Here is a 15,459-nt window from a genome sequence, read left to right on the forward strand (position 1 = left end):
TATAGCCTGCTGCTTTGGGCATCTAGACCTTTAACATGCCACTCAGCAATTGGGTTTGCACATGGGAGGTGGGCACCTGAGAAGATTGGAAGCCTAACACCACAGCACTAAGACATTTCTCCGAGCAGTAACATGCAGGACTAAACTGAAGTCGTATGCCACAGCTGGCAGCCACTGCATCAACAACAGTGGCATCTTGTTGCAGTCTGTGGCTCTTCACACATGCTACACTTTACCCAAACTTTTCGTGGTAATTTTGGATGCATTTCAAGTACAAGCGCCACAATGTTCGCAGCCTCCTGCAACCTGCCAAATTCACCTATTCAGGCAGCTGCTGAGATGCAGTGGAAAATCTCCCGCTCGTTACCCCCCTCTAAAATACCAAAATGGCTGCTTGGAAGAGGCTCAAAAGCCTTGTAGCACAGGTGTGTACATGCTGGGCATTGGAAAGGTGCAGAGGTGTGTCTGGTTGGAGCAGACACCCTATATTTCCTCTTAGCCTTGCTATGGGCGCCATTACATAAGTGCTTATGCTTTGATAAAAGCCTGGTGAAGGGTTAATCTGCCCCGAAAGACTAGTGCCGTAGCTTGAATAACTAACCAAAGTACATATCCCCTGCTGTTGAATTTGTGCAATCTGAATTATGGATTTTGTTTCCTTGGAAGATTTTCCCCTATTTTGGCCGAAAAAAAAAAAAAAAAGTTTTATCCAGACTTTTGCAATTATAATAAAACAGGATATGGAATTTTGGATTGAACTATTTGTTACGTGGTTTCTTACATTGATTGATTGATCCTCTTAAACACATGAGCAGGCCCACCTGAGTAATTAGATTCTTAAAGTTGTATATGTGAGATAAAAGTTGTACTCTGACTGTAGTTCGTACCTTTAGGGGAGATTTTGCGAACTTCATCCACGTAGTCACTTGTCCTGTAATCAATTGGGTGAGTAACTCCACTCTCCTTGAGGGCTTCATGTTTGGAAGCAGAAGCTGTCCCAAATATGGTCACATCCTCCACCGTTTTACAGAGCTGTACTGCTGCAGTGCCTACACCACCTGAGAACAAGAGAAAAGGCTTCATAAACCCATCGCAAAGTCAAAACTCCCATTTCCAAGCAGAATCTGATAAATCAATAGTCAGTGTGGTTTGCCTTAAAATGTACCAGAGATGAAGCTCCGGTACAAATTGAGACGCTTACCCAATGACTGGGAAGCCTCAATAGGATCCTGATGTCCCCCGTTGCTGAGCATGGCCCCTGCCGCTAATCACAACTGTGCCGCACAGCTCCTTGCAGCATGGCCATGCAGAAGCTGCACAAGCCCACCCGCGCATTCACAGTAAGCTGGAGCCATAGGCTGCATGCTACTGCACATACACAGCCGTGCTTGCGTATTTACTGCGCTGCCTCAGATGTGGAGAAGGACCACGCTCAGCAACTGAGGACTTCAGACTACAGGGGGAAGCCTCAATAGGATCCTGAGGCTTCCCTATCTTCAGAAGAGTATAATTTTGATCTGGAGTAAAAAAAAAAAAAAAAAAAAAAAAAAAAAAAAAAAAGTGATAATTCAGTTGTGACTGGTCCCCCACAATGCATCTCCTGAATATGCATATTCTCTCTTTACGCCCCTGAAGCCAGGCTTACGCCCAGAACAGCTTGTTTAAATTAAGCTATAGGTTTGCTTTTCACCACCACCAACCCAACATGCAGACAGCCTGTTTCAGACAGTTGGACATACTCTGTGCATGGCAGGGATTGATATGGCTCTATGGGATAGGGGTTTGCCTTGGACCAGTGCAACAGAAAACCCAAGCTGCTTGGGGTGACCAAAAATTAGGGTCAGTACCTACTCAGGAAGTCTTGCCCCAGGACTTCTTGCTATCACTGCAGGGTGGTCCTTTGAGCAAGACCTTAGTGGTTGCAGCTCTTGAGTGCTTTGCTAGTAAAAAGAACCCTAACATTTGTATAGCACATTTCTCCTGTTTGACTCAAAGTATAGAACAGGCAAAGTCCAAAAAGATCTACTAAAAAGACAATGCTTAGTGTACTTTGCCTTAAAGCTGAATTATAGCAAATACCTTCTGTTTTAAAGGAATACCAGCGATACCCAAGTGTTCTAAAATGACAATGTACAAATAATGTCCAAGTAGCTGTGGAAACATTTCCTACTTTTCATGTTAAATATCAGAGGCAAAAGCTGTAACTTATTGAGGGTAGGATTTAGCTGTATTGGGACAAATAAATTGCAGAAGGGGTGTCTGATATGCAACTCTGGCTGTGCATTGAGGCAGACTACAGAAAGCAAATATCAAACATATCAAACTCTGAAAGCAAAAATAATATGGAGAGCAGAGGAAATGTAACTAATTGTCACAGCTTTTTTCAGACACTTCAGTCAGAAACAGAGCTCCCAACAGCTGCAGCTCCTGTGTCCTGTCTCTCTCTGTCACACACAGAGCTACGCATAGAGTTAACTGATGAAGTGTGAGGGGAATTTCCCCTCTCCTCATGGCTCAGTCAGTCAGTTTTGGCATCAGTAAACTGTTTACTCTTAGCAAAATACATTCAAAGAAGTTGCTACTAAAATGTTGACACCAGTACTTAGCAGCACTTCCCAAACAATTCCTGTGTCAATTGAAAAAAATGTGAATCGATAGTATTCCTTTTAGTGAGCGACTTATCTCCCAGAATGCATTACTGAATATGCAAATTCTCTATGCCCCTGAAGTCAGGTTCTGAAAGTAAGCCAGGCTTCAGGGCATAGTGAATTTTCATATTAGCCAGTTCAGTTTGTAGTGTGAAATGTGCAAGATTTTAGTGACTGAAGGAACGCTACAAAATCGAATGCCTAGTACACATAATAAAGGGGCCCATACACCTAACGATTTTCCCGCCGATATACAGCAGATTCGATCACTGATAGCATTTGCGCAACGATTTCACAGCAGATTCGATCACTGATCGAATCTGCTGTGAAATAGTTGCGCAAATGCTGACAAAACGATTGATTTCCATCCGAAATCAATAATTCCCGTCGATCCGTCCATGCGGAAGATTTCGCTCGATCGCCGACAGTTGGGAGTGCGTCGATAGCGGTGTCCGAATGCCTGATGACCGACGCTAGCGAAAATACATTACCTGCTCCAGCCGGCGCCTATCCCTCCTTCGTGCTTGGCTCCTCCAGTTTCACTGAACTTCATGTCCCGGCAGGAAGTTTAAACAGTAGAGCGCCCTGTACTATTTAAACTTCCCCGGCAGGAAGTTCAGTGAAGCTGGAGGAGCTGAGCACGGAGAAGGGACAGCGGAGACCAGGGGACACACGCCAGCCGGAGCAGGTAATGTATGCAGGGGAAGGGGGCGGCAGCAGCTTCACAGATTGTGATCGGTTTCATGCTGAAATCGATTCACAATCTGTTTGCAGTAAAGGCAGCCATACGATCCCTCTCTGATCAGATTCGATCAGAGCGGGATCTATCTGTTGGTTGGATCTGATGGCAAATCGACCAGTGTATAGCTACCTTAACATTTTTGGTTAGATCTGACTGTTAAGGTGGCCATACACTTATAGATTTGCAGCAGATTCGACCATCAGATAGATGCTGGTCAAGTGGAATCTGACAGGAATCTGCCAGAAATCTGATGTGTGCCACACTAGGAACAGATGTCTAATAGATTTCAGAATTAAATCTATTGAAAATAGATCTAAATGCATTATTGGACCATTGGATTCAATGTAACTGTATAGGCCATCGATCTGCTGCCAGCAGCTGATCGACCTAGATCTTCCATCCTGTCAGATAGATCAAATCGATTGAAATCGGCCGCAAATCGATTGAATGAGGAATTAGAATAGATTTCTGATCGCTAAAATCGACCAGTGTATGGGCCCCTATAATTAGATTTTCTGTTAAGTACTGCTAGAGACTGGTCATTATCGCTGGTGCATTGTCTTCTGGTTATCTCCTGCGGAGTAGAACAATGCTTAACCGCTAGGCAGATAGATGGTTAGATAATTTCCATGTTGGAAATTATCTGGCAGGTAAATCTTACAGAAAATTGTATGGTGTGTACTAGGCATTACATTCCTTCATTGCAGTCTCAAAGCTCCACTCAGGAAATTCTGTTTGCAGGGTGCTTGCCACTTAATTTAAACTACAATTCTACTGTGGAATCACCAGCACAAAGTGCTTGCCAAATCACCGGTGAATGGTTGTAGTGTTGACCAGCAGTCCGTCACTGTTTGGCAATGTAACTGGAGTGAAGGAAAGCATTTATATGAAAGCCTAGGCTGTTGACAGATTAACTGATGAGAACAGGAGTCTAAAAACTGTCAGAATTCTACAACTTCATATGTTTCTTCAAAGCCATAACATGGAAGAGTGCCTGGGAATTCTAACTGCCAAGGTGGCATGGAGCAGAACTCCAAGTACCTGTTGAGATGAAGAGATCTCTTCAGTGTTAACCTCCAACTTTGACAGTTTACAGCTGGAGACCGGCACACTGAACATCGGCTCATACTGGGTGCAACTATTCCAAGCTACCTATACTGGGGAGACTATTCCAGGCTACCTACATGGAGGCACCAACACCTGGCATTACCCACCATGGAGTGCTTCACACGCCACATTTTGGGGGGCATGCAGAGGTGTGTCATTTAATACCCAATATGCATGTTACAGGGCCAGAGCACTATGCATGTTACAGGGCCAGAGTTAGGACACCTATGTTTACCTGGGTACTTCTGCGAGGTATAGGTGACTAAGCATAAGAATGCATTCTTCTGTGAACTAAGACCCTGGCTTTTAATTTAGCTGTAGGGATAACAGTTGTGCCTGGATGAGTGAATCTGTGGATGCAATTGTTTGAGCGTTTGCATGTGAGTGTGCGAAGGGTTAATAGATTTTTGCTGTTTTCTAGCCACACCCCCTTCAGCACCTCCCTTTCCCTAATAATAATTTATTTAATGTCCTAACTAGAGGCGATGTGCCTGGATATATGTATGTTTATTAATACCCAATACTGGGTGTCAAATGCCCTAGGTACGCCACTGCCAGCAGTTCTGGAGGTATGGCTAGCTTACAGGGACAGAGGTTGATTTGCATATTCAGCAGTGATGCATTGTGGGACACCTCATATGGTCACTCAAAAACAAAAAGGTATTTGCGATAATTCAGGTTGAAGATGGCAAACTTTCATTAGACCATTAACATCCTTGTTTATGCTATGCAGAGGAACCAGAGGCCTCATACAGGAAAGGCCGACTTACCAGCCCTTTGCTTTCCCCGAGACAGGTCATTCTGGTGACAGCAGGCATATAGGCAGGGCTGGCTTACCAGCCCTTTGCTCTCAGAGATCATTTTGGCGTAGAGCTGCACCAATCATTTGGGCACCGCCATAGGCCGTATTGATAATCATGGCTGTATTGGCGCTCTGTGACCAATTTTAGGCGCTGGCAAGTGCTGGAGCTCAAATTAGAGTGGGAGGGTAATTCAGCTGCCGGCAATAGCCGGTAGGGATGGGTGAGAAGGTGCAAAACTATGCAGGTTGAAAATTGTCCAGTCGCATTTTACCTCAGCAGGACAAAATTTGCATAATACTGCATCAACGTGAAAATATTTGCATCTCATTGAACATCCCTAATAGCCAGTGTGTGTATTAAAAGTCTTCTCCCCGCAACCAACCCCCACACGGGGAGTCGCATTAACGCCACCGGAAGTTTGCCCGGGTGAGCAGTCTCGTCTAGAATTTGTCAGCACCAGTTTTGAATGTATGCTTTCCACCATCTTAATAGCCAGCAGTGTGAGCAGCAATCTGGATTCCAATCAAGTTAGATTGAGTGCCTCTCATCTATGAGCATTAGGATCACTGGCAAGTGCCAAGACTGAAGCAGTTGCTGCTCTGTGGGATCAGTAAGCCAGCACCTATTTCAGTAAGGAGTTTCTTGGGCAAGTCCTTAACACTGCTACTGCCTACTGAGTGCGCTCTATTGGCTGCCTCACAAGCGCTTTGAGTCCGACAAGAGAAAGGCGCTATACAAATACTGCAATCATCATCATGTCAAAGCTATGTCAATTTTAAACGGCTTAATTTTATGCCCTCTACTAAAATCCTATTCAGAAATCAGATGAAATCCTTTTCCCATCCCACACCGTTAATTTGTGGTAATCAAGACCGAGCAGAGTCCGGGGAGATTAGTTTTCTAATGAAAGCAGTTTTATTCTGCACAAAAATTGGCTCCCGCCATCTAAGCTATAGATTCCTGGAATTCACATACTCCCTGGAAGCGTGGGTGGAAAATGCATACATTGTGTAGCAGGCCACAAAGAATGACAATAATGTCCTCTTCTGCTACGGTCATCTCATTTGCCTTGTCTTCCAGAAAACATGGCTACTGCGGCACTTCAAAGCAAGCAAAGATGTTTCTAATGAATTCTGCAGTGTTTATCACAAAGGAAGATTTAAGTCATTAACAGAATTCAGGCCGAGTCTATTGTGTTCCAGCAGGCGGACTTCCTGAAGGAGCAAACTGCACTAACCAAAATAGGCTGCAATAGATTTGTAGTTGCTCAGCAGCTGAAGATTAGCCCCTTGGTGCTCATTTACTACCCAGTTTCCAAGAGGTGGGGAGGCCATGTAAATAGAATTTGCAGTTGGATATGAACTTCCAAAAGCAAAGCTGAAATCACTTTGCAAGCCTAGAATCTCTACGTTGGGTTGGGCAGGGGAGGGGGAATATCTGTGCAACAAGCTCCTACTTTGGAGTACAAAGATTCTGTTGACCGATATTGGTGTGGCAATCTTTTATAAGGCAGAAGTCTAGGACAGCATCAGGCAGAAACAGGAAGAGGAGGAGTGCCTGGCCAACTGTACCTGGCTAACCTATACTGGGGCAGTAGAGAGTAGATTCCGCACAATGTCGGCAGGAACAAACTTGCTTTATTCAATCACGTACACGACAGGCTAAAAATCCATCACCACATGCTATACTGGGGCAACTGTACCTAGCTACCAACAGTGGGGACACCTATAACTGGCTACTTGCCTATACTGGAGGGAGTTTTGGGGGCTCACTGCAGCTGTAACGTGTTGTGCAAATTGCCGGTTGCTGTGTGATCATTCCAAATTTTTTTGGGGGGTGTGCATCCTCAGAAGTGTGCCTCAGGCAGCAAAAAGTCTAGAACCGGCCCTGATTACCACATTACAAGCACATTTTAGCTTGCATGTAATCAGGAAAACCACAGGGCAATGTTTTGCAGGCAGCCTCACCTAAGCACAGGTGGGGTAATTGTTTCAGCTAGGTGGATTCCATGTAGCGGACACTAATTACCCCAACTGTGCATAGGTGAGGTTGCCTGCAAAACATCCACTGTTGGAGAGTCATGTGGACAGGTTTGAGAAACACTGCCATAGGGCTTGCAATTAAACCTTGCAGTATACAGTGCTGAGGCTGGTTAGTCAATGCTAGAGTTTGAGAAATTTGCATCGAGAGAGAGCTTTTATGGGTGGGTTCATCCCCATCCTAGTTCACAGCTTTTCTGATTGAACTTAATGGCTGTATGTCTCTTCAACCCAAACGACGATGTAACTGTGCTAAAATCAACTGCCAGGCTGGGGAGGGAAGAGGGGCTACAGAGAACTCCTGAAGTTAATGGGGTACACAAAGCAGGAATAAAAAAAGAAAAGATGCAGCCTTCACTGTTCTATTTAGGAACCCATCCTTACCCTTGGGTAAATTATAACCTCTAAATGAGAGACTACCATGGAAATTCACCGGAGTCTCCCACTGTAGCACAGCTCTAACTACTGATGGCCAATTTTAAAGCTCAAGAATAAAGTATGTCGAGGACATAGGGCAGAAGCAGAACATACATACAGGGTTTTTGCAAGTCTTGAAACGTTTCAGAGCAACTTCACGCTGCATGCAGTACACAGTACCCGCCCCACCCAGCAGCCAGGCACCTCTTTGCCTGAGCAGTGGTCATAATCATATGCTGTGATGTCCCTATCCCACACCCCCAAGTGCTAAACCTAAAGGCCAACTGAAGTGAGAAGTATATGGAGGCTGCCATATTTCCTGTTAAATACCTGTTGCCTGGCAGCCCTGCTGATCCATTTGGCTGCAGTAGTGTGTCAGATCTGACAAGACTAGCTGCATGCTTGTTTCTTGTATTATTCAATGTCAGAAACACCTGACCTGCATATGCTTGTTCAGGGTCTATGGCTGAACGTATTCAAGGCAGAACATCAGCAAAACAGCCAGGCAACTCGTATTGCAAGAAAAAGAAATGGCAGCCTCCATATCCCACTTGCTACTGTGGTCCTTTGCAGGGCTGGAGTGGAGATTGACAGCGAGATGCTAAGGATTTCAGCTTGCATGCACATTTAGTACAAATCATACGCAGCTTTAAAGTCACAATCCATGATAGAAATTGACGCATACAAATTTAAAGGACAACTGAAGAGGGGTATATGGAGGCTGCCATGCTCATTTCCTTTTAAGCAATACCAGTTGCCTGGCAGCCCAGTTGACCCTCTGCCCGAACAAGCATGCAGCTAATCTGTCAGATCTGACAATGTCAGACACTTCTGCAGCCAAAAAGACCAGCAGGGCTGCCAGGCAACTGGTATTGTTTAAAAGGAAATAAACATGGCAGCCTCCATAGTCTTCTCACTTCAGTTGTCCTGACTGATCAAATCCAAAACTGCATAAGAGCACCTCCTGTAATGCACCTCAGAATTTCCTACCAAATTCCATTGCAACAGACACATGGCCAGTTGAGATTGTACACTCTATACAGGTATAGGATGCTAAAAATACATGTCAGGTCTATAAAAGCAGCCATAAACAAAAAGGAAATTCTGATTTTACAACATGTCTGAAATGGGTGAATGATTCTTTTCCATGTCCTGTACAATGTCCTTACAGTTGGATTTATATTCTCCTGTACAAAACTTGAACCTAAACAGGAAGCTTCACAAATGGAACGGAAGACTAATCATTAACTTGCAGGAAAATGGAAAGGAAACGCTAGATGTGGTCATAAAACGTGAGGTCATCACTGGAATGTTGCTACAGACTACTAGTGAAAGATATTTCCATTTGTGGGTCGAGTTTAAGTCTCAAAAGTACAAATGCCTCAAACTGGAGATTGAAAATTACAGTGGTGCATTGCAGCACAATGGCAGCTCCAACCCGGCTCCCCACCGTGCAATGCTAAAGTACATCCCAAACCACTAATCCATTGACATTGCTGTCCTTAAAGTGAACCTCCAGACTAAAAATGTACTCGGCAGCACTGAAAAGGCTTGGTGTTTAACAGTTTCAAAGCATCAGAACTTTTGTTTCTTACCCAAGCCTCATTTTTAGCTGCACAGAAGAAAACTGCCCAGGCATTTTTCCCCTGATGCTGTGCAAAGCATGGGATTTCTGATGTTGCTCTCATTCTTCTGTTTTGGTGCACAACATTATTTTATTTTGAATTTGAGATTTGAAGCCTAGAGCATGCAACTGGGAGGGGTGATCAGGACACAAGACAGTTGGAACTGTGTTTCATGCTCCCTGTCAACTCCTTTCAACCAAAAAGATGGCTGCCCCCATGACAAAGATGGCTGCCCCCATGAAATCACAAACATTTGCCTGTTCTTTTAAAACAGGGTGGGTAAGAGGTTATATTACCCACCTATTTTAATTACCATAACTGATGTAACTTAAGGACAGTATGTTTGTTTAGGCTTAAGTTCCCCCTTAATACTAATGGCTTCTATTCCCCAAAACGGCACAGATTTGTTTGCAAAATGGCCACTAGATAAGCTAGCTTTTTTATTATTAAGTTCCCATTAGCTTTGTCAGCTGCCACTTACCCAAAGAGGGAAGTCTCTGGGTCCTATAGAGCCTTCATTCCCGTGGTCCCCTCGTTTAAGCAGCAGCTCCCCATTTCAACCCCCCCACTGCGGTGCAGTCAGAGCTCCAGAAGACGATCGGCTCTGTGCTGCACCTGCATGAGCGCATGCTTGCACAAGCGCAGTACGGAGCAGTCATGGACATTGAAATGGCGCTGAATGTTACGTAGCACAGCACATATAGCTTTGGTTCACAAACCATTATTCCACTATCATGCTCAATCTTTATCTGAGATTTGAATAAAGCGTATAGTAAGGGTACATACACAAATTTGGATTGCCCAAAATCCCCATTTCCATGCAGTATAGCACGAGTGCTTACCTACACAATCTGTTCATAGTATTCAAAATTCTGTTGACCCTCATACTGCATGAAGGTGGTAAAATTGACAACGATTTCCCCAAATTTAAATGTGTTAACACCCTTAGATCCAAACAAGACTAACTTTATGCACTGCTTACCAAACCTGTGCCAGATGCTTACCTGCTGCCATGTGGACGAGGACACTTTGTCTTGGTTTCAGGTTGCCGAAGTTAAATAGTACCATGTGGGCAGTTAGGTAGTTTACCAGCAATGCTGCTCCTTCCTCAAAAGTCATTTCCTCTGGCATGAGGAATGTGAGGTTAGACTGTACAGTCACCAGTTCTTGCCATAAACCAAATTTGCCGCTGAAGACCATGACCCTATCGCCAACCTGAAAGATAAGAATGAGGGACCATGACCATACAGAACAGAAAGCAAAATCCTGCATATACGCTTGAAGCGCAATGGTCAGGCATAACATTTAATTTTCTCTGGTAAAGGAATAAGGATGCTAACCAGGCAATCCAAAAGTAAACTTATTTTTCTTCTCCATAAAAGATCATTCCCCAGTTTTCCCCAGTTACCCTGGCTCTTATTTGGTACATCTGCCACACAAAGGAAGTTGCAGGGCATGCTGGGTTCTCTTTTACAGCTTTACTTCCCCTCAGATATAACTAATGCAGCCCAACTGGCTGAAGCCTCTTTCCCTCCAGTTTTCCCCTCCCACACCTCTGTCCCTCTCCGATTGGCCATTATTTCTCATACTGAGACAATGCACTTACTGTAGAGTTGGGTGGGAGTGTCTAAAGACTGGGAGGAGGGCAGGCAATGAGACAGTAAGGGAGGAAATCATGTAAGGATTGGTTTCAAGATAGAGTAGCAAGTATTTATCTACATGTGTTTTTCCTGATAGTATAGCTGACAGCTCCTCTTTAATATGAATCATTCAAGAACTATAAAATTCTGTAATCTTGAATATTGACTTCCAGGGGTTTGTATCTACCATAATTTTTCACCACTGTTCAGTTTGAATTGTAGCCTGGAACTGCTGTCACCTGCTGCCTGACTTCAGTGCTGCTAGCAAGGGGACCAGTGAATGTCTGTGGAAGCAGGTATTTCATTCACAAGGTTGCCAGTTTAAAATTCAAGTAGCTTAACTGTATAAAATGTTCTAAATTGAGGCAAGATATTAGTTGCTTCATGGCCACATGACTACAACTCATTCATCTGCAGAAATGTCCAAAGGCATTGCACAAGGTGTAATCAGCAGGAATGTCTCCATTGACCACTGGGCAGCAGCTATAGCAACAAACCCTATACTCAAGCATAAGATAATCCTGAAAGCATACCTGAGTGGCATATGATATGACAAATTTGTACATATAGTACTAGCCCTACTAAGAAATTGAAGTCTTCATGTTCCACTACAGCAGGAGTTGAGCCATTAAGGCTATTCATAAGCAAAGGAGATGTTCTTAAAGTCTCCATACTGCCAATTGTCCTACAAAAGAATTCCCCCCCCCCTCCCCCCCTCTACAGTCAGGTTTGTCATTTTATTCCATCATAACAGCCTAAAACCCTGATCATTACAACTGGAACTGATGCACGTGAGGTTTTTTTTTAAGACATTTACCATGTACTGTATAGGATAATGGACTTTCCACCAACATTTAAATCCACTCAGTTACATGTGGACAGTATTGGAAAGGCTGGAAGATTAGGAAGTTCAGAAGTAGGGCTGTATTCATTGCCAGTCTAAGCTGAGGCTTCATGTAGAGTTATGTCAGGACTACCTCAACCAACAGGCCTCCCTAAACATTAGCAAGAGGCCCCCATAGTAGGTCAGTCAATTGTAACCAACTCCATATTCTACATTGCAGATCTTTGAAGAGCTGGCTCATGGCCACATAAGCGGAACTGTAGTGAAAACACGAATAAAATTGCCTATTTCAAAAATAGATACCGGTAGATTTAGTCAGTTTTTGCCTATTGCAAAATCTTTCTTCCCCCAATTCACATTCTAAAATGCTTCTCTTATGTTAACAGTTCTGCCAGGTTATCTGTACGGAATCTTCGTTACTGAGTTCTATGCACAGAGGGAGACCATGGTTTCTTGGCGGTAACCATTATTTCCCACAATGCAATGAGGCTCACAGAGCAAACTGTCAGGACCATGGTCATGACCTCACATTGTGGGAGGAGTTTCACCACAATATCCACCATACAGCCCTCCCTGGTGCTCTATTTGAGAGAGAAAAAAGTAAATATTTCTCATGGGAACGAGCAGTATTCTCCCCTGGATGTTTTGGTGAACACTGGGCTGTTATCAGCTCACCTCCTATGCTGTGAGCAGAGTTGCGCACAGAAGCACCAGCCCTGCATTCTTATCTTTCCCTACCCCAGCTACTTTTTAATGCCACCCGGCTGGAAATAATTTCTGGGGAGAACACTGGGGGGGGGGGGGGGGGGGGGGGTATCAGCTACTGACTGGAATGAAGTTCAACGCTTATATTACACATATAATATGCTAGACCATCTGCTTTGCTAGATTTAAAAAAACAAAAAAAAATCTCAAAATCTTAGATCTGTATGCATTTATCCAGCTCATTGCTTGTGAATGCTGCTTAGAATATGTAGTAGTGAGAAATCGGCACATCACATGCCAGGATGCTGCTGAGCAGCCGAAAAATGTGACTGTTAAACAGCAGTAAGAATCAACAGGTGACGTGTGGTTTACAGTTACTTTATCTGTGCAATGCCTACTTTATTAGCAGATGTGTAACCACATCAGTCACATGAGATCTTTGTGCACAAGAGAGTCACACTGGAGAGCATTCAAGGCTAAATGTTACTTGGGAGCAAGTCATTGACTTCAATGCAGAGTTACCATGTTAGGATGTCAAATTCCCTTTTACTGGACGGCCGATACAAAACTTCCTGTTCTAAAAAAATTTCAAAGTCACAATTCGCACATGGAAAGAGGAAAAAAATGCACACTAATATTTTAGTCCAATATAAAGCCTTGAGGGTAGTCAGAAGAGAAGGTAACACCTCCGGAAAATTTGCAACCATTCATGTAGTTAATATATGTCAAAATCCAGCTTACAGGTCAAATCTGGCCCCCAGAGCCAAAAAAAATGGTTTCTCAACTTTGCACTACGTTTGGTCTTTAGACCAGGGCTTTTCAACCTGTGGTACGTGTACCACCAGTGGTACTTTGTTGGCCAGGTGGTACACACCAGGTTTGTCTGCCACTTGTCATGGTCCCATCTTGTCTCCACAAAGTTCAGCTCCCCCTCGCTTGCTACTCGCTTTGCTGCCCTACGGCATACTTCAGACCTCAGATCAGTGGCGAAGAGACAGCCAGGCAATCGGTGCACAGTGACAGTGACAGTCGGGTTACTGCTGATCTGAGATCTGAACTATTCTGCAGTGCAGCACAGCGAGGACCTCGGGGGCTAAAGAGGCTTCCACCTTCCTCCACAGTAGAGGGGATCCAGTGAAAGGAGGGTGACTGTCAGCAGAAAGACGGGCATATTCTGTGCACAATGACATGCCTCTGTGTCCTATTACAATTTAAAAACCAGTCTCTTTAAAGGAAAAAATATGGCAGCCTCCATATCCCTCTCACTTCAGTTGTCCATTAAGATTTTATCAATCTTTCTGGTCAGTAGTATCGGACAAGATTAGCTGCATATTTGTTTTTAGGTGTGATTCAGATAGTCTGATACAATTAGCTATAGGCCCTAGACAAGCATGCAGCCGTTTCTGAGGCAGAGGATCAGCAGGACAGCCAGGCAATGTGCTTTGTTTAAAAAGGAACTAAAGTCTGCCTTCATGTCCCACCACAATTGGTAACTGCCATCTAGTGGCCAGGTGTTCAGGATCACCTTTCAACACTATGGTGAGCCAAATAAAGAGACACTTGTGCATTTTAGTTAGAGAAACTGTTGCGCAAATCTTAAAACCCATACAAATAAGTACATTTCTTCCTGAGTAAAATGATCTATACATTACATGTCTCCTATGTTGCGGTCACCTACAGTAGGTAGTAGAAATCTGACATTACCGACAGGTTTTTGGGTTACTCCAGTGATCTGCAAACTTGGCTCCAGCTGTTCAGGAACTACAAGTCCCACAAAGCATTGCGGGAGTCCGACAGCCATAGTCATGATTCATAAAGGCAAATTCATTGTGGGACTTTTAGTTCCTTAACAGCTGGAGAGCCAAGTTTGCAGATCACTGGGTTAGTCCACCTCTTCATGGGGGATTCTCAGCATGGCCTTTTTTATAAAGACACTCCGAGAAATGTATACAGAGGTTGTCCAACCTCCGTGCACATTTTCTTGGCAGTTGGACAGAGCAACTACCATTCACAAAAAAAGAACCCCCCCCCCCCCCATGAGAAGATGGGCTAGTCCAAGAATCTGTCGGTAGTCAGATTCCTACTACTTCCTGCAAATGACAGCAACACAGTAGAAAAAGTATGGAGAGATAGAGAGGAGCCAGCACTGCTAATGGGGTAATTTATTTCAGCAGATAAAAACAGTGACACTTACAATCAGCGTGGTCGGATGCAGAGCGGGAGGGTGGGCGCCAGGTCTATGTCCCCCTGCGGACGTCCGTTTCGCGCTACAAGCGCTTGTTCACCGCAATGGGGAAGAGTATGCGGTGAACAAGCGCTTGTAGCGCGAAACGGACGTCCGCAGGGGGACATAGACCTGGCGCCCACCCTCCCGCTCTGCATCCGACCACGCTGATTGTAAGTGTCACTGTTTTTATCTGCTGAAATAAATTACCCCATTAGCAGTGCTGGCTCCTCTCTCTCTCTCCATTCTACATCTATATGTCTACAATCATCAGCCTGTGCACGCTTCGAAAGGGGATTTAATTGTTACAATCATATGCTGATTATGGTCAAGTCCAGACCCTTGCTGTTATCCTAAGAGTGCTGAAGATTCATCTGCTCTCTACTTCCATTGACAGTAGAAAAAGTAATTTATGGCTCTTTTTACTCTGGGAGAAATGTACTTTGTCATGACAATCTTACAATTTTAAATACATGTAAACATATACAGAGGTCCTTTGATGTCTAGCTGACCCCTGCTAAGTAAACACTGAGGCTGATGGCATCTGCATTTAACTTGTTTATACTTATTAGTGAATGCCAGCTTCCAAGCTTGTAACTGAGCCAATGAAACACCTGGAAGTGTATTACATCTAAATGCAAATGCATATTTGTGAATCCATAGAA

At 44.1% G+C, this 15,459-nt stretch overlaps 1 protein-coding gene across 2 annotated transcripts in view; it reads right to left on the reverse strand.

Annotated features, from left to right (window-relative positions):
• Positions 1–15,459, reverse strand: part of VAT1 (vesicle amine transport 1) — a 102,076-nt gene that overhangs the window by 16,162 nt on the left and 70,455 nt on the right. For both annotated transcript variants that reach the window (XM_068264148.1, XM_068264149.1), the window contains exons 2-3: positions 10,386–10,596; positions 888–1,058 (exon numbers count right to left, since the gene is read on the reverse strand). In XM_068264148.1, coding sequence (XP_068120249.1) covers positions 888–1,058; positions 10,386–10,596 — 382 coding nt within the window. The remainder of the gene's footprint in view (positions 1–887; positions 1,059–10,385; positions 10,597–15,459) is intronic.

Source organism: Hyperolius riggenbachi, chromosome 12, assembly GCF_040937935.1.
Source record: "Hyperolius riggenbachi isolate aHypRig1 chromosome 12, aHypRig1.pri, whole genome shotgun sequence".
Taxonomy (NCBI): domain Eukaryota; kingdom Metazoa; phylum Chordata; class Amphibia; order Anura; family Hyperoliidae; genus Hyperolius; species Hyperolius riggenbachi.